This window comes from Bubalus kerabau, chromosome 3, assembly GCF_029407905.1.
Source record: "Bubalus kerabau isolate K-KA32 ecotype Philippines breed swamp buffalo chromosome 3, PCC_UOA_SB_1v2, whole genome shotgun sequence".
NCBI classification, from domain to species: domain Eukaryota; kingdom Metazoa; phylum Chordata; class Mammalia; order Artiodactyla; family Bovidae; genus Bubalus; species Bubalus kerabau.
In genome coordinates this window covers 145,320,930-145,341,888 of record NC_073626.1, presented here as the reverse complement: position 1 = coordinate 145,341,888, position 20,959 = coordinate 145,320,930, and the positions used below count along the sequence as shown (strand labels likewise).

The 20,959-nt window shown below is 35.7% G+C and overlaps 1 protein-coding gene across 11 annotated transcripts in view; it reads right to left on the bottom strand.

Moving 5' to 3' along the window:
- The window catches only part of NBEAL1 (neurobeachin like 1), a 163,042-nt gene that overhangs the window by 121,851 nt on the left and 20,232 nt on the right, over window positions 1-20,959 (bottom strand). For 10 of the 11 annotated variants that reach the window (XM_055573157.1, XM_055573156.1, XM_055573160.1 and 7 more), the window contains 4 exons: window positions 18,168-18,259; window positions 14,628-14,789; window positions 5,370-5,451; window positions 4,716-4,843 (listed from right to left, as the gene is read on the bottom strand). In XM_055573157.1, the coding sequence (XP_055429132.1) occupies window positions 4,716-4,843; window positions 5,370-5,451; window positions 14,628-14,789; window positions 18,168-18,259 (464 nt within the window). Of the gene's footprint in view, window positions 1-4,715; window positions 4,844-5,369; window positions 5,452-14,627; window positions 14,790-18,167; window positions 18,260-20,959 lie in introns of those variants that run through there. The other variant, XM_055573163.1, reaches the window with a different exon arrangement.

The window sequence follows — 20,959 nt, the reverse complement described above, 5'->3', positions numbered from 1 at the left end:
TGCTTTTACCAAAAACATTTTAATTCAACACAAAATAAGTGTATCTTAGATGGGCATGGTGGATGTGGGGTTTAGGGAACAAAGGTTATTGTTATGATGATACATCAGCAACTGGTGGCTTATTGAAAAATTAGAAAAATATACATATACTTTTTTTCTCATTCCCTGAACACGCTTTTAACATTGTTAGAGCCAACAAAATAGAAAATATTTGGAGGACAACTACAAAGAAATTCCATATATTTAAATATGAATTACTGATAAAGCACTACATTAAGCTGCCTTCTTCTTAACAATCTGAACAATACTCCATTATGTTATTGAAATTATTTTCCTTTTAACTGTAAAGAAAGAAAAGCCAACTGACCAGAGAATAAGACAAACAGGATAGGACTCAGTACTAATCGAATAAAAAGTTCTAAGATTCAGCTCTAATATCGAGATTCACTAGAAATCATATCAGACACCATTTGTTACTGCACTGTTTTCCAAATCTATGCCTATTTCCATTTTCCAGAGGGCTTAGGAATTATCATACTTCTGTATTTACAAACATAACATCTTGGAACATCACTGGATCTTCCTGTTTAATTAAGACCTTACCAGGGTTTTTAGTGCATGTCTTTAAACAATACAAATATTACTAGTTTCAAATAAAAAACTGAGTCATACTATAAAAAAAATAAAAATTCAGTCATGTTGTAGAAAAATTAATTTTAAAAGGATGAAATCTGATTTAGCTTCAGTTAGGCTTTTCCACAATATTATTTACATTTTGCACATTATTAATTATGATATTAACTAATAGAATATATATCTTATCCAAAGATCCTGTACTGCAAACAACAATAAAGATTCTCATTTGATTAACACAATAAAAATATACTCTTGTGATCTGTGATTAATGACTCATTCTAAAGGCCCTGTATTAGATGTGACATACGAACATAAATAATTTCCATTATACTTGTGGTAAAATTTAATAAGCTGAATTAAAAGAGGAGAAAACAATTATATCATAACAGGTATCAGAGCATAAGTAATTTACACTGCATGCTTTCAATAGGTTGAAACAGAACAACTCATAATGTACCATTTTTAAAACATAGTATATTTGGTTGCTCCATTATTAACTGGTATCTGGCCAAGCATTTAGCACCTAGCTGATGCCAATACATAGTAACAGGTTGCTGAGAGGGATGCAAAATGTTTGTTTGCATCTCAGTTTTCTAAAGTTTATGTCCCCTGGTCAATTTTTCTATGCTTTTTTTGTGTTCCCATCATACCTAGAACATAAGTTTTTTATTCTCAATTTTTAAACTTTTTATCCGGAAATAAATTTAAACTCTGGCAAAAGCTGCCAGAATAAAAACAGTATAAAGAACTTCAAGAAGCGCTTACTCAGGGTCATTGTTTAAAATTTTATCCTAAATGCTTTATAATTTGCTTACTCTTCCCCCAAAATATATATGCACATATATTTATATATGTGTGTATTTACGCTGCTGCTGCTAAGTCGCTTCAGTCGTGTCTGACTCTGTGCGACCCCACAGACGGCAGCCCACCAGGCTCCCCTGCCCCTGGGATTTTCCAGGCAAGAACACTGGAGTGGGTTGCCATTTCCTTCTCCAATGCATGAAAGTGAAAAGTGAAAGTGAAGTCACTCAGTCGTGTCCAACTCTTAGCGACCCCATGGACCACAGCCTACCAGACTCCTGCATCCATGGGATTTTCCAGGCAAGAGTACTGGAGTGGGGTGCCATTGCCTTCTCCGATGTGTATTTATATATGTACACATATTGAGACCTATAATTTTTCAGAACATTTAAGGGAAATTATGAATATTATGCCCTTTTACCTCTAAATACTTGATAGTGAATAATTCCTAGGAATAGGGATACTGTCATATATAATATTACAGTACTGTTATAAATCTCAATACACTTAGCATTAACGTTATACATTTATCAAAACTACTATTATAATCCAATATGTCAACTGACCTAACAGTGTTCTAAAGCATTCCCACCTTCTCGTCCCTAAGTACAGTTTCCTATCCAGGGTCAGGCATTGCATTTGGCAGTCACACCTCTTTTACCTTCTTTAATCTGAAGCATTTCTACAGCTTTTCTCTATGATACTTTTAAAGAACGCTGTCTCCTAACTCTTCCTTTTATTCACTAAAATGTTGTCCCTTTGGAGTTTGCTTGATGTTTCCATACAATTAAGATTCAGATTATGCATTCTTAGCTGGAATATTATACATGCAACGATGGGTCCTTCTTAGAGTATCACAGTTGTAGGCACAGGGTGTCCACCTGTTTCTGAATGATGATGTTAATTTTGATTATCCAGTCAATGTACTATCCAGTATTGTACAAAATAATTACTAATTTATCCTTTCCAACAAGAAAGTAATTCTGTAGAGAAACATTTTAAAACTATGCAAAACCCATGTTCCTTACCAAACTTTCACCACTGTAGATTTGGATTCCTAACTTTCCTATAATGTGTCCAAAATGTTGATTCTTTTCAAACATCAGCATCCCCTGTACATTCCTAATTGTCATTTGACCTTCTAATGGAAGCAAGAGCCCTCTCTACTCCCTTATTTTTCTCTCTCTCCCAATCTTTATCAATCAATCACTGGTACAGACTTATGAATTCCTTTCTTCCTCCATGGTTTATGACTAAAGACAACTTATTTCAACATATAAAGGAAAGCAAATGTATAAGTGGATAGGATCATTATATTTAATGGCAGTGATAAGTCATTCAGTCATTTCTGACTCTGCAACCCCATAAACTATAGCCTGCCAGGCTCCTCTGTCTATGGAATTTTCCAGGCAAGAATATTGGAATGGGTTGCCACTTCCTCCTCCAGGGGATCTCCCTGACCCAGGGGATGGAACCAGTGTCTCTTGCATCTCCTGAATTGGCAAGTGGATTCTTTACCACTGAGTTACCTGGGAAGCCAGTTATATTTAATAGCTGGAATATTTGTTCCTATTATTTCTATTAGACTCTTCTTGCTTTAGCTAAAAGATGTGTTATTTCAATAAAATATTACTATATAGAACATACAAAGTACTACCACATAGTCTATATACATGTTCTCTCAGTTATTAATTCTTAAGCACTATTCAATGGTGGCTATTCAAAGTGAGGGTATCATACCCTGGAAATCCTGAAAGTCCCATTTAAAAAAAATTAAAACATTCTAGTTAATGAAATGTTGTAGGAAGTAGGAATTGCTTATAAATAAGACAAATTACATTGAATATAAAACATCTTCAGATTGCAAGTACAGCAGACAGGGCGACTGAAAAAAGTGATCTGACTGTAGGTGACAATATACCTATTCTTTTCCCAAAGATAAGAAAGTCATCTGAGTTTCTTATACTCTTTGAGCTGTGTACTGGTAATTATGCCTTTGTTGCTAAGCTACCAATCCATCATTCCACATTTCATCTGCTTTGTGATGCTGCATAGGCATGCTACAAACTATATATCTTTTTCTCCAGGTACCTTAGTCTTGGTTTCATCAACACTTGGTACTAAATGGAGACTGGAAGACTGAATGGTTGAAAGGGGAATGATTCTTTATTGCTTTTCTTTTTTTCACCAGCCAACAGTTCTTAACTATGGCATTCACAGTTGGTTTCTGTCTTCAGCTTATTTTCAGCAATCCCAGAACCAGCTCTTCATGGCTGCTCAGTGATATCAGCACTGGCTTAGGGCTCTTTCCCCAGAAATCTCACACCCAGGAACTGCAGGACCCCTTCTCTGAAACTTCTAGTTCCTGATAACTCCAAACTCTTCCCTTTGTTCCCACAGCCCCAGGGAAGTAGCTGCTTCTTAAAGCCACTATTTCTTTTTTTTTTTTTTTTCAATTGGGATGGGGAACACATGTATACCTGTGGTGGATTCATTTTGATATTTGGCAAAACTAATACAGTTATGTAAAGTTTAAAAATAAAGCCACTATTTCTATATTACACTAGTGTCCCCCCTTTTGCTTTTTGAATCCTCTAATACCTGGCTTCCCTGGTGGCTCAGAGGGTAAAGCGTCTGCCTACAATGCGGGAGACCTGGGTTCGATCCCTGGGCCAGGAAAATCCCCTGGAGAAGGAAATGGCAACCCACTCCAGTGCTCTTCCCTGGAAAATCCCATGGACTGAGAAGCCTGGCAGGCTACAGTCCATGGGGTCGCAAAGAGTTGGACATGACTGAGCGACTTCACTAATACCTACTTAAAATTTTCCTTTTGCTATATTCTCTCTTTTAAAGTACTGGTTTCTGTTTTCCTAACTAGACCTTGGCTGACACAAGGTCCACAATTTAAAATAAACATTAATACATAAAACATTATTAAAATTCATTTACAAATTATGAAATATGCTTTTATAAAAAGAGAAATTTCCTTGAAAAATATGTATACTCTACTTGATGCTACCGTGCTCTGAGATTTTTTACCATCAGATTATTAGCATTCAATTGCATTACAAAATAAAAGATCAGAGTAAATTAATTATCCAGAAGTGGCATTTACCACTAATTCATTACCTCCAATGTACTTCCCTATTTCAGAGATAGAGATGGAGCCTCAAACACAACTTACCAGTTGCTTTCACAGAGAACGAGACCTGCTTTGAAGAATTACATTTGCTAGGACATTAAGTGTGCAAATGAACACTATGATTTATAAAACATACCCTGAAATTCGTTGCCTCCAATTCCGATATGGATCATATAAACTTTCGCAAAATGCCAATGCATGGATCACAAATTCTTCAATAGATGTCTGATCTGCCAATTCCTTCTCTTTTTTTTTGCTTTTTAACTGAGAATTTAAATATAAAATTATATTCACTTAAAAATATTAAGCCATATGACATACTGTGCAATATCATTAAGAGATAACTGTGTTTCATTTATCTAATAATAACAGATAATTTTTATTCAAATAAGTCTAAGTTCCACTTGAATCTGCAGAAGGTCAGTTAATCATATGGACTACATATAACCACTCAAATTTTAAATATTTCCTAGGAAAGGTTTCAAATTGTCAGCCAAACATTTTTCCAAAAATGAAGATGCTTTCAGTAAGAGGGCTATTTGATGAATAAATAATAAAAACATAAAATGACAAACTGTGCCATTTTAAAAAGCCACTTACAAAATGTTTCAATTTTTAAATTAAAATAACAAAATGTATTAATACTGTTTTTCTACTTTTAGATAATATGCATAAGATGCCTGCAATAATGTACCAATGATAATTTAATGATCTTCTCAATTAATACCTCCTCTAAAAGCTAATTACTCTCAGTAAAGCAACAAAAAGGAATATATTAATTCACACCTACTTGCTGAATATAGAGTGTTGTCATAGTGATAACATGGTTGATATATGAGCAGGTCCCAATTTCTTCTACATTAGATAGATTTCTGTGAGAGAAAAAAAAAGAATAGCCATATATTTATTGCATATGAATGGTGAGAAAAATGCATGCTCATATATTCAGACTGATTTTCAGAACACTTGTTGGCAAATGAAGTACAAATAACATTCATTAAAACTTAAAATCAATTTGATTATATAATTGCTTTCCCACTGAGAATGCAAAACACACCTCAAGCACTATTTAACTACTATAAACAGAGAATAAGAAATACATGTTAATTAGCATTTGCTTATTGTGAAAAATTGGAAAAATCACAAATATCACAAAGTAGAGTAAAAGCCATTAATGTTCTTACAACTCAAACATTAGCAAATACATACATTGTACATTATTTCTTTCCAGATTAGTTGCTATTTTCTTCTGTAGATTCTTGGCTTGGTTTTTTACATATCATTGCCTTTATAAGACATTTTGTGTAGTTTTACAGTTATCATCTTGCTTTCTGAAATTGGGTTCCCCTTTTGGACTCATCCCTCGTGGCTCAGATGGTAAAGTGTCTGCCTACATTGCAGGAGGCCTGGGTTCAATCCCTGGGTCAGAAGATCTCCTGGAGAAGGAAATGGCAACCCACTCCAGTATTCTTGCCTGAAAAATCCCATCAATGGAGGAGCCCTGGTAGGCTACAGTCCATGGGGTCGCAAAGAGTCGGACATGACTGAGCGACTTCACTTTCTTTCACTTTCTTTAGACTCATAATATATCTCTTCAATTGTATTAAAACGCCTGAGAGAAGGGTGGATATCTATACATACTCCAAGAGAGCAGAGTACATGCCTTGTGTAAAAGCAATGGATTAACAAGGGCATGGCATTCAGTTAAAATCTGACCCTCATTTTTATTCCATTTTTAACAAGATGGAGGTATAGCACATAAAGGGCTTCCCTGGTGGCTCAGCTGGTAAAGAATCCACCTGCAATGCAGGAGACCCAGGTTCAATCCCTGAGTCGGGAAGAGCCGCTGGACAAGGGAATGGCTACCCACTCCAGTATTCTTGCCTGGACAATTCCATGGACAGAGGAGCCTGGTGGGCTACAGCCCAGAGGGTCAAAAAGAGTCAGACACAACTGAGCAACTAAAACTTGCATTTTTTTTTCCATGGCACATAAAATGCTAAAGTGCACTCTACCTAACCTCGCCAGTGTTTTTCTTTACATATTAAAAAAAAATTCTATTAAGACAAAAAACTCTATTAAGTTCTGAGACATTGTGACCTTGAAAAATACTCTGTATCTTAAAATTCAGTAGATGCTAAAAGAACAGGAAAAATTAACTGAATTAATAGACTTCTTAAGAAGTCAGAATGGCAGGACATCTTTGAGAAAGCAGAGAGTAAAGGCAGAGGTAACATTCAAAGCCCCTGTGGAGGATTCTGGGAAGACAGCCAAGTAGGAAGCACAAGGAATCTGTCTCCCCACCTAGAAACACATACACTGTCAAAATCAGTTTGATGTAAGTATTTTGGAAACCTTGAGCCTCTAATGAAGGCTGGCAACTTCCAGATGAAGATTTGGATGGTAAATTGCAATTAATGTCCTACATTATGGACATTAATTTAAATTTCAGCTATAAGCACAGCAGCAGCTACCAATCCCCATCCCAGACATGTGGTAAACAGCTGTGCATATGTTCCAGAAGCAGCTTGGAAGCAAGCTTACAGGAACCATTATAGGCAAAAAGGACCCTGTCCTCCAAATATTGGAGATCTGTGCTCTGATCACCACCTGCTGCATCTGATTATAAAGGTGCACAGAAACAGACAGGCAGCCACTGCTACTGCACCTACCCCCACAGCTATTACTCTTCCCTCTATGGGCAACATAATTTTCACAGGATTTAATGGGTCGTTTCCCTTTCCACCTTCATCTTTTTAATTTTTTTCCCCTTTTGGGAGACAGATATTAAAGACCAGGATATTCAAAAATGATGGCATAAATGGGGAAAATTAGAGAGTGACCACACATGCTGAGGGAAGATCATAATAGATTTGAGCAGACCTCAGGTTTACAACTCAGGTTGATTCTCAGCACAAAGACAATCTGTAATAAAAAAATATTATAAAAGCAATAAACAAAAGTAACAACAAAAAGCAGTAAATCACTGGAAAGGAGGTAAATCTGATTTTCAGCATTATGTTATTAGATTCAATGTCCTGCATTCAATTAACAAGAAAATCAGAAGGTATACAAAGAACTAGGGAACTATGGCCCAGTCAAGAGAAAAAAAGAAATCAACAGAAACTTCGTGAAAAAGACTTATTGGACAAAAACTTCAAATTAACTGTCTTCAAGACACTCGAAGTATTCAAGGTAGGTGTGGAGAAAGTCAAGAAGTTAATGTGTAAACAAAATGGAAATATCAATAAAGAGATTTAAAAAACTAAAAAGAAGCCAAAAGAAATTCTGGTGCTGAAAAGTACAATCATTACAATGAAAAATATACTAGAGGAATCCAAGAACAGATTTGAAGAGGCAGAAGAAAGAACCAGGGAACCTGAAGACAGCACACTGGAAACTAACAAGTCTAAATAACAGAAATAAAAATATTTGCATAAAAAGAAGAGAAAGAAAAGGGGGAACAGAGAATACTTGAAGAAACAGTGGGTGAAAACATTCCCAATTTGATGAAAGACATGAAAATAAACAGCCAAGAAGCTTAATAAACTCCAAATAAGGTGAACTCACAGACACCCACACTGAGACACACAAAGTTATCATCAAATTCTCAAAAGACATAGAGAGAATCTTTAAAGCAGGAAGAGAGAAGTAATTCATCACATATAAGATATCCTCAATACAATTATCAGCAGATTTCTAATAACAAACTTAGGCCAGAAGACAGTGAGAGAATATATTCAAAATGCTAAAAGAAAAAACTATCAACCAACAATCCAATATCTGACAAACTGCTTCAAAAGTGAGGGAGAAACAAAGACATTTCTAGAAAATAAAAGGTAATGGAGTCTGTGCCAACTAGGTCAACCATGCAAAAAATGCTCAACAGTGTCCTGCAAGGTGAAAATTAAGGACACTACACAGCAACTCAAAGTTGTATGAAAAAATAAAGATATTAATGAAGGTAAATATGTGGGCAATTATAAAAGAGAGTATTATTGTAACAATGATTTGTAATTGCATTCTTTGTTTTTATATATTTTAAGAGGTCATATTTAAAGAAAAAAAATACTGTTCATGTAAAACCTAGTATTACTGTAACTTTGGTTTGTAACTCCAAATTTTATTTTTATATAATTTACAAGACTAACACATTTAAAATAATTACTAGCTTATGCTTTGGGGAAAACAATGTATAAATGTAATTTTGTGATACCAAAACCAAAAGGAGTAGGGAGAAAGCCATAAAAGAGCAGAGTTTCTATATGTTATTGATGTTAGAGTGGTATAAATTCAAATTAGAGTGTGATAACTTTAGAATGTTAAATGTAATACCAATGGTGATCAAAAAGAAAATATCTATTGAATATGCCAGGAGAAATATCAATAAACTCAGATATGCAGATGACACCACCCTTATGGCAGAAAGTGTAGAAGAACTAGAGAGCCTCTTGATGAAAGTTAAAAAGGAGAGTGAAAAAGTTGGCTTAAAGCTCAACATTCAGAAAACTAAGATAGTGGCATCCGGTCCCATCACTTCCTGGCAAATAGATGGGGAAACAGTGGAAACAGTGGCTGACTTTATTTTTTGGGCTCTAAAATCACTGCAGATGGTAATTGCAACCATGAGATTAAAAGATACTTATTCCTTGGAAGGAAAGTTATGACCAACCTAGACAGCATATTAAAAAGCAGAGACATTACTTTGTCAACAAAGGTCTGTCTAGTAGGTTATGGCTTTTCCAGCAGTCATGTATGGATGTGAGAGTTAGACTATAAAGAAAACTGAGCGCTGAAGAATTGATGCTTTTGAACTGTGGTGTTGGAGAAGACTCTTGAGAGTCCCTTGGACTGCAAGGAGATCCAATCAGTCCATCCTAAAGGAAATCAGTCCTAGTTGTTCATTGGAAAGACTGATGTTGAAGCTGAAACGCCAAAATTTTGGCCACCTGATGGGAAGAGCTGACTCATTTGAAAAGACCCTAATGTTGGGAAAGACTGAAGGCAGGAGAAGGGGACGACAGAGGATGAGATGGTTGGATGGCATCACCAACTTAATGGACATGAGTTTGGGTAATGGACATGAGTTTGGGTAAACTCCGGGAGTCGGTGATGGATAGGGAGGCCTGGCCTGCTATGGTTCATGGGGTTGTAAAGAGTCAGACACCACTGAGCAACTGAACTGAATATACAATAGAATATGACAAAGGAATTTAAACATTTGATACAAAATGTCATGGAAGACAGTAATTAAGAAATAAGGCACAAAATCTTGTTTTAAGGCATAAAGTAAACAAATAGCACAATAACAGAAATGTTACTTTCAATGTAAATGGATTAAAGTTTCCAGACAAAGATTGGCAGAACTGACACAAACACATGATCCAACTATATATTACCTACTTGAGGTCCAAGGAAACAAACAGGTTGAAAATGAAAGCAGAGAAAAAGATACTCCATGCAAAGAATAACTCAAAGAGAGCAGAGGTTGTCATATGAATATCAGATACAACATGCTTTAAGTCAAAAAAAAGTTACAAGAGACAAGGACATTATATACTTTAAAAAGCTTAATATAATAAAGATATATATAACATTATATATGTAACAAGGGGCTTCCCTGCTGGCTCAGTGAGTAAAGAATCCTCCTGCAATGCAGGAAACACAGGGGACGTGGGTTTGATCCCTGAGTCGGAAAGATTTCCTGGAAAAGGAAATGGCAACCTGCTTCAGTATTCTTGCCTGGAAAACGTCATGGACAGAGAAGCCTGGTGGGCTACAGTTCAGAGAGTCACAAAGAGTCAGACACCACGTAGCATGCAGGCACAGGCAATATAACAAAGGTATAATACTAGCAAGAAGATACAACAATTATAAATATTTACATATCTAATGACAGGCCATCAAAATATATGAAGCAAATACTGACAGAACTGAAGAAATATATTTCTCCCATAATAGCTGGAGAATTCAATATCTCCTCCACAATAATGAATAAAACCAACTAGACAAAAGATAAGTAAAGAAACAGGATTTAATTAACACAGTAAACCACAGATCTAACAAACATACACAGATCACTCTAGCTAATAACAATAGAACATTCTTCACAAGTGCACTTGGAACATTTTACAGGATAGACACTATGTTAGGTTACAAATTAAGTCTCAACAGATTTAAAATGGCAGATACCATACAAAGCATCTTCTCTAACCACAACAGGATGAAGCTAAAATCAAAATGAAAACTGAAAAATTCTCAAAACTGTGGAAATTAACCAAAAGACTTTTAAACAATCAATGGATCGAAGAAGAAATCAAGAGGGAAATTAGAAAATACCTGAGATAAAGGAAAAGAAAAATATGACTTATGAAAACCTATGAGAGGTATTGAAAGTGGTGCAAAGGGAAAATGTTATAGGTATTAAGTGCTTACACTAAAGAAAAGAAACCAACTACTCAATTGCCTAACTTAAGGAATCAAGAAGAGAGAACAAACTAAACCCAAAGCTAGCAGAAAGAGGAAATAATAAAGACCGGAGCAGAGACCAAAAAATTCTTAAAAACAAAGAAAATTAATGAAACAAAAATTAGTTCTTTAAAGATATCAACAAAATTAACAAACCTTTAGCAAGACAGACAAAGAAAAAAAAAAAGACAAATTATGAAAAGAAAGTGTGGACATTACTCCTGATTCGGTTCAATTCAGTTAAGTCGCTCAGTAGTGTCTGACTCTTTGCGACCCCATGGATTGCAGCCTGCCAGGCATTTCTGTCCACCATCAACTCCCAGAGTTTACTCAAACTCATAACCATTGAATCAGTGATGCCATCCAACCATCTCATCTTCTGTCGTCCCCTTCTCTTATTGCCTTCAATCTTTCCCAGCATCAGGGTCTTTTCAAATGAGCCAGCTCTTCGCATCAGGTGGCCAAACTATTGCAGTTTCAGCTTCAACATCAGTCTGTCCAATGAACATTCAGGACTGATTTCCCTTAGGATGGACAGGTTGGATCTCCTTGCTGTCCGAGGGACTCTCAAGAGTTTTCTCCAACACCACAGTTCAAAAGCATCAATTCTTCGGCTTTCAGGTTTTTTTATACTCCAATTCTCACATCCATACATGACTACTGGAAAAACCGTAACCTTGACTAGACAGACCTTTGTTGACAAAGTAAGGTGTCTGCTTTTTAATATGCTGTTTAGGTTGGTCATAACTTTTCTTCCAACTGTAGTGATTTTGGAGCCCAAAAAAATAAAGTCTGACACTGTTTCCACTGTTTCCCCATCTATTTGTCATGAAGTGATGGGACCAGATGCCATGATCTTCGTTTTCTGAATGTTGAGCTTTAAGCCAACTTTTTCACTCTCCTCTTTCACTTTCATCAAGAGGCTTTTGAGTTCCTCTTCACTTTCTGCCATAAGGGTGGTGTCATCTGCATATCTGAGGTTATTGAGATTTCTCCCAGCAATCTTGATTCCAGCTTGTGCTTCATCCAGCCCAGCGTTTCTCATGATGTATTCTGCATATAAGTTAAATAAGCAGGGTGACAATATACAGCCTTGACATACTCCTTTTCCTATTTGGAACCAGTCTGTTGTTCCAGGTCCAGTTCTAACTGTTGCTTCCTGACCTACATTCAGATTTCTCAAGAGGTAGGTCAGGTGGTCTGGTATTCCCATCTCTTTCAGAATTTTCCACAGTTTATTGTGATCCCCAGAGTCAAAGGCTTTGGCATAGTCAATAAAGCAGAAATAGATGTTTTTCAGAACTCTCTTGCTTTTCTTGGATTTCCATGATATTGAATAGTTTGTCTTGGAAACAAAGAGAGATCATTCTGTCGTTTTTGGGACTGCATCCAAGTACTGCATTTCGGACTCTTTTGTTGACCATGATGGCTACTCCATTTCTTCTAAGGGATTCTTGCCCACAGTAGTAGATATAATGGTCATCTGAGTTAAATTCACCCATCCCAGTCCATTTTAGCTCGCTGATTCCTGGAATGTCGACATTCACTCTTGCCATTTCCTGTTTGATCACTTCCAATTTGCCTTGATTCATGGACCTAACATTCCAGGTTCCTATGTAATATTGCTCTTTACAGCATCAGACCTTGTTTCCATCACCAGTCCCATCCACAACTGGGTGTTTTTTTGCTTTGGCTCCATCTCTTCGTTTTTTCTGGAGCTATTTCTCCACTGATCTCCAGTAGCATACTGGGCACCTAATGACCTGGGGAGTTCATCTTTCAGTGTCCTATCTTTTTGCCTTTTCATACTGTTCATGGGGTTCTCAAGGCAGGAATACTGAAGTGGTTTGCCATTCCCTTCTCCAATTGGGATTCCCTAGTGGCTCAGATGGTAAAGCGTCTGCTTCTGCAATGCGGGAGACCTGGGTTCGATCCCTGGTTCAGGAAGATCCCCTGGAGAAGGAAATGGTAACCCACCCCAGTACTCTTGCCTAGAAAATTCCATGGATGGAGGAGTCTGGTGGGCTACAGTCCATGGGGTCACAAAGAGTTGGACGTGACTGATTATAAAGAAATAAAAAGATATATAATACTGATTATAAAGAAATAAAAATAATTATTACAGTATTATGAAGGACTGTACAACAGATTTAATAACATAGATGAAATGGAGAAATTCCTAGAAACACAAAACCTCCCAAGACTAAATCATGATGAAATAAATAATCTGAACAGATCTTCAACTAATAAGGATACTGAATCAGCAGTCAAAACTCTCTCAACAAAGCAGCCCTAGACCTGATATTTTCACTGGCAAATTCTACAAAACATTTAAAGAAGAACTGATGCCAATCCTTCTCAAAGTCTTTCCAAAAAGTGAAGAAGAAACACTTTATAAATCATTATATGATACCAGTATTACCATGATACCAAATCAGACAAGAGATTCCGAGGAAACTACAGACCAAAATCCTTATAAACATTAATGCAAAGATCTTCAACAAAATGCCAGTAAGGAGAATTCAACAACATATTAAAAGGATTACATACCATGACCAAGTGGAATTCATTCCTGAAATGAAAGGATGGTTCAACATATGAAACCTGACCAATGTAATATGCTTCATCAACAGAATAAAGGGAAAAAAATCCACATGATCATCTCAATTAAAAAGCATTTTAACTGCACAAAAAGCATTTGAGAAAATTCAACAATCTTTCCTGAGAACAACACTCAGCAAATTAGGAATAAAAGGAAACTGTCTCGACTTAATAAAATCTATATATAATTTCACAGCAAATATCAGACTAACGGTAAAAGACTAAAAGTTTTTCCTCTAGGAACAAGAAGACGGATTTTAAGAAGCATATGATGTTCCTAACCCAATGGCTCTCAAATTTTTATTTGCAGATTAACATGGAATAGGTGAAAATCAGAATGCATGAGCTCTTTTAGATCTGAATTTCCATACATAAGGCTCAAACTCTGCATTTCTAGTAAGCTTACCAATTGTTATTTATACACACCAAATTTAAGTACCATAGACCCAATCATCTATAAATCTGGAAATATAAGCTATGGAATAATTATACTTTCTTTGGTTAAATTATAAAATGAAAGACTAGAAAAATACATTTTTCAAATGGCAATGCACAGTATAAAAATGTGTATGTACATGTTTACAGGTGAGGACCATAGAGAAAATACTAGTGCAAGAAATTCTTAAGTAACAACTCTTGTCGTTGTCTTAACTCTAAAGCACTTATTCTTTAATCTTGGCTGAATCTCTCTACGTAGGTATACTAAAAGGCTTTCCAATATAATAACAAACTACAAGTCTACTTCAAAAGCTGCACTCATCCTTAAGAACTCCACATGAACAACAAACATCATTAATAACCAATAAATGCATTATTAGTTTGCTATTAACCACATGAACAACAAACATCATTAATAACCAATAAATGCATTATTAGTTTGCTATTAACCACATGAACAACAAACATCATTAATAACCAATAAATACATTATTAGTTTGCTATTAATTATTTAAAACAGATAATTATTTGCACCAGATACCTGCAAAGAATAATGAAGAACTTGACAAGCAAAATTGACAAGGCTTGCTGTTCTTCCTCTAACCCATCAGCCATTTTCTGAACACACTGTAGAAGCTGGATCCTCAGAACCTGCAGAATATTATCAGGAAGCAGAGATATTCCAGGAGGCACATCATCCACCCTACAATAGAAAGGGAACAAAATAAGAAGTGTGTTTAAATAAAGGATGAAAATCTCTGGCACTTTAAAGGAACTACATTTTCAGTTCAAGTCCTAAAGAAGCTCCTCTAGATCCCATATTCTGTGCCTCCTCTCTGCAAGGTACCACCAAATGATTAGTGAGTGATATTTTAGAAGACTGTTAGAGCAGAGTGATTAGTAACACTTCAGAGGAGGCTTACTGAAAAGAGATAAAAAGATGCTATTTAGTATTCTCAACTGTGCTACTTTTAAAGAACATACTTAAAATATATTAGTTCACCTTCTATTACTTAGAAATAAAATATGTGTCTATACCAATTCAAAAAGAAACCATAACTAGCAAATAAAAAAGAAGTACCCATAACTAGTTTAATCTGTTAACTGCTTCACTAAATAAACAATATTCACCTACCTAAAGGCTCCCTAAGCCATCTGATCAGAAGAGGGAGAGAAGATAACTAGCAAAAGGAAAGGAGAAAGAGATGAATGTTGAACTCCAAGCACAAACATCAACAGAAGACTCTTTTCAAGTGATATATCAATATTTTGTGACAAGTGGTTTCTGTGTAAAACTATTTGGTTCTACAGGGCAAAAACCAACACGAGATATAAGTGACTCCTTGCATGTGCCTCTCACATTAAAATCCCCTAGATTCAGTGTCAGAAGCCTGAATGCTAAATTCCACCTTTGTAACATAAAGCATTCATTTAATCTCACCTCTGAAACTGTAATATCTCTATGAAATTGTAATATCAGATATCTGCCCTATTTCACTGGGCTCTGAAACCAAGTAGTCAATGTGCATTTTCCACTTTAAAATAGGTGAAGAACTCTAAAAATGTAATGCATTTTAAATACACATTTCTAAAGCCTAAGAATCTTTTCATAAATCATTATACTAAGTTTCCTATCTCTATTAGGAAAATGCTCAAATCATAAAGAAGCACTGTGAAGAACTTATATGATTAAATGACAATTATACTTTATAATGGTCTCTTTTTCAGATAATGCTTAACATGAAGTATTAGTACTATTTTTACATTGAGTAAAAGGCATTCATTGTAGATAGAAAAATCTGAAGCACCTCAGCAGCAGTCACATAAATACACATGATAAATATTAGCCTCTTCCTGAACCACCCTACAACATAAATTAATTAAGTGTTTTATAAAATAAATACAAGTCACAAAGCAGACTACCAAGGTTGCCTAATTTTACAACTATGTTATAAAATATGCTTCGTTTTAGTCTGGGCATCATTTCACTTGCAACTTTGGATTCTTTAATTCTCTCTTATTTACAGACGGCAAAACAAACACTCATTTTTATATTTAACTTTTTCTGAAAAGCTAAAACAGGTGATTAGAAAAAACAGAGCAACTTCAAAATAACAAATATTTAAATAAAACTGATTTTCAAGACTAAGCAAAACTATTCCTCCTCACTTTTCCAAAAATGTAAGGCAGCAAGAAAGAAGACATCAGATTTCCCAATATTTCATTCTAGTTATTTAAAACTAGTTCCTTTTGTCCTTAGTTGTCCCTTTTTCTATTTACATATGTTTTTATTTTCCTAGGCAGAAAACAATATCAGCTTCTAAAAGAGTAACTTTTTTTCTTAACTGACGCTCATAAAATTAGAACAGGGTTTATAATCCAAGTTGGAATTTTTGGCCTAATGTGATAAAGATTTCAGAATTTAGAAGTATGTTCCCACCTCTAAGACTTCCTTGCCAAAATTCTAAGCTCCTTTTGCTGAAATTTCCCAAACTCCAGAAATCTTTTCCACTCCTCTGTTCGCCTACTCAATGTCTCCTGTAAACAGCTGCCAATTGTTCTAACACAGGAAAAAGTCCAGCTTAAATTTCAAGGTTTTGTAATCTGGTAAAAGCAACCCTTGCTTTGTATTATGAATTCTCTAACATGGAAATTTTATAAAGTCAGTATACTTTAAATGAGGATTATCTGTGAGCTGCTTTAAGATGACAACTAGTTTTATACATCTGACATATACTATTCACTTGAAAAGATGAATTCACTTGAAAGATGACTTGAGACACAATACAAAGTTTATCAAGGAAGTGGGCCTGGGAACTTCGAGACTATGGAAATGGTGGCAGGCAGAAGAATGGGAGAAAATATTTGTACTTTCACTTATACATTTCTCCAAGATTTTAGTTTTTCCCCTATTTCATGATTTTCAAATCCAGTTTTTAAAAATCTGAAAACTTGACCTACTCCAAGGTGTTTTCCAGGGCCCTACTATAGGCCAGGAAAAATAAGTTTCAACTACAATGCCTGTCATATAGCAGAGAAATTTTAGGCAAATGAATGGAACGACACACGGTGGACCCTTATATAGTTTCAAAAAAGGGGCTGGGCATATCTGAATGACTCACCCCCAACTTTCTGAGAGGGGAGAGGAAGTACAGACTAAGGTCGATCGAACAGCCAATGATGTAATAAGACCCAACAAAACTCTGGAAAACCAAAGCTCAAAAAGCTTCCTTCTTTGAACACACTGATGCTCAGGGAGAGCAACATACCCTGACTTCACAGGGAGACAGCAAGAAGCCTTGCATCCAGGCCCTCCCAGACCCTAGCCCTGTTCCTATGTGTATCCTTCATAATAATACAGTAATCCTAAATACAGGACTTTCAGTGAGATTTCTAAGTCACTGTAGCAAACTTACTGAACGTGAGGGAGTCATGACAACCTCCAAATGTGTAGCCCGTTGGTCAGAAGTGTCAAGGTCTTCCTGCTGCTGCTGCTAAGTCACTTCAGTCGTGTCTGACTCTGTGCAACCCCATAGATGGCCGCCCACCAGGCTCCCCTGTCCCTGGGATTCTCCAGGCAAGAACACTGGAGTGGTTTGCCATTTCCTTCTCTAATGCATGAAAGTGAAAAGTGGAAGTGAAGTCACTCAGTCGTGTCCGACTCTGTACTACCCCATGGACTGCAGCCCACCAGGCTCCTCCATCCATGGGATTTTCCAGACAAGAGTACAGGAGTGGGGTGCCATCGCCTTCTCGGTAGACTTGCTAATAATGACTGAAGTGAGGACAGCCTCGCAGAGGACTTTGCCCTTAACTTGTGGCATATAGCACTAATTCTGGGTAATATCAGAACTGAAACGAACTGCAGGACACTCGGTTGCCAGTGCCCTATCAAAGCAAAGAAGAGGCAGCAAGAAAGATGACTGTGATCAATCAGAAATGTCTGCTAGGAAAGTAGGGTTATGCAGGAGGGGCATGTGTGTCATGTAATTGCCATCCTTTTAATATGTCATCAATGAGGTTTTTATGACAAGAATTAACAAATTCACCCAAGGGTAGGAAACCAAGTGTTTCTACATACCTGGTAGGCAGCTTTTCAAAGTCAACATCTAAGAATTGTTCATAGCTAGAAACAAAACTGTCCAACCACAGCTTCAGGTAATCTGGATCTTTCTGAAATAAGAAAATCATCATAATATTAAGTATGTCAGGAGTCTTTTTTAAAAAAGGTTTTAACTCCTTTGAGCAAATATAAACTGATAATCTAAAGAAGTAATAATATGAAATCTCTAAATGATACTCAGGAAGACATAGGAGCTGTTTTAAAATGTGTATTTAAGTATAATGATCCCATGTGACTCACACAAAGAGCTATGGTCTTAACAATACTCTGTAAGATTCTACACAAGTTGCCCTCTCCATCACCCTGTACTGTACTGGCTTCCTGACTGTTACTGGGACAAGCCAGACATGTTCCCATCTGAGGCCTTTGCAATGGCTGTTTTCTCTATCTAGAACACTCTTCTCCCAGATAGCTGTATGGCTAACCCCTGCATCTTCTTCAAGTCATTCTTTAAATGGCTTATTCTCAATGAAGCCAAATTTTACTACCCTTTCTTAAAATCAGAAGCCTTCTGACAATGTTTTCCTAAAATTACAAGCCTTACAAGCTAACATTTACCTTATACGCTATTCTGTTGACCCACTTCATGGTGCTTTCTCACCTTCCCCCATACTCTAGAATTTATTCATTACCTGTCAGTGCCCCTAGACTGTGGACCTCACAATCATAGGGCCTATCTAAAGGCTCACCACAAGTGACTATTCTGTTTACCAACGGATACCAAGTGCCTGAAGCAGTTCCTGGCACTCAACAAATACTTGCCCAATGAATTAATGAAAAATATAAAAAACATAAATAAAATAAAATTGGAGATGGGTCATTAACCTAAACATAAAAACTAAAAGATCTTCTAAAAGAAAATATAGGCGAATACCTTTGCAACTTTGGGGCACACAAAGATCTTTCAGCTTGGACACAAAAATCACAAACCAAAAGAAGAAAAAAATAATAATTGTTCTTATTCAAAATTTAAAACTTTTATTTATTAGAACACACCATTAAGAAAAGGAGAAGGCAAGCCATATATCAGCTGAAAATATTCTCAGTACATACATGTGACAAAAGACTTGTACAAAGAATATAAAAAGAACTCTGATGAATCAATGTAAAAAGGACAACTCAATTTAAATACGGGCAAAAGGTTCAGATGTTTCACAAAAGAAAATACACAAATGGCCAAGTAGCATGCAAAAACATTTACAATATCACTAGTTATCCAGGGAAATGAAAATTAAAATGAAATGGAATACCATCACACACCCACTAGAAAGGTTAAAATTTAAAAGACTGTCCATATCAAGTATGGGTAAAAATGTGGAATAACTGGAACTCACATTTCTGGTGGGAGTATAAAATGGTACAATCACTTGGAAAATAGTTTAGCAGTTTCTTTTAAACATAAATTTACCACATGGCCCAGTCATTCCTCTCAAGAGAAAAAAAAAAACAAAACAAAAACAAAAAACACTTGTACCAAAATGTTCATAGAAGATTTATTTTTAATAACCCTAAGCTGGAAATAAACCAAAATTCCATCAACAGGTTAATTAATAAATTGTGGTATAGTCACACAATGGAATGCTAGCTTACAATAACAATGAATAAACCACTGATATGACAATAGTTAGAAATTTCAAAAACATGCTGAGCAACATGCCAGGCATTAAAGCATATTGAAATTGTGATTTCAATTATAAAAGTTCTAGAGCAGCCTATGGTGACAGAAATTAGATCACTGACTGTCTTTCAGAGGACTGACTACAAAAGGGCACAGAGGAAATCTTCCCAGGTAATAGAAATTTTCTATTTGTTTTATTAGGCAGCAGTTACACAAATGTTTGCTGCACCAAAACTCATCAAATTTGACACTTAAAATCTGTGCATTTTGTGGTAAGTTATATCTCAAAGATGATTTGGAAAAAACCATGATTCCTCATAAATTCTTTTAAATATAAATTGCATCATTAAAAATGATGCTCAAAATGTTTCCTTCATGTTCTTAACACTTTTTTACTCCAGTCAATTTAAACATGACCCTCCGGAGTCTTATTTATCATTGGTCAGGCACTGCTCTTGGATAATAAGAACTCAAGTAATTTATTTCCCTAAAATAAAAGCATTACACACAAATGAGAATTCCTAAAAGAATGTTCCCAGAATATGCAGACAGCTGACCTTTTGTGTATTTGTTTTTTCTATTAATACACTGTTCCAAAATCAGATCATAAATTGTTATAATCCACATCATCACTGAGAAGATGGAAATATTTCAGAAAAAGAACTACCTCTTGTGAGAAATCTTCTCAAGGATTTCATTAATTGTTTTTTTCATTTCCAATCAGCACATCATCCATTCATTCAAACATTCAGGATAAGACTCTAGAAATACAAGTAGCTGGAGTCTGCCTCTATTAAGAAGTTCTTTCTTAACAGAGCAGTTTTAATACACTGTGTAAAAGCTGAACACAAAACAACTCATAATGCCATAAAAAATTAATGTATTTCTCCTTATAGATTATTTAGAAACTCTACAGTATCTAGTTCAAAGTCTGAAAGTCAGGGCTATCAAGTGTTTGCTAAGTACAGAGTTCTCTCAGGAAGTAAACAACTAACTATAAGGAAAGAAATGGTATTTAAACCTGGAAATGTTTTACTTAGTAAGAAGTGAAGCAGTTACAATCTTTTCAGATTTTGCAATGTACCAAGTTCTATTGTTGTCATTTAGTCACTAAGTTGTATTCAACTCTCTG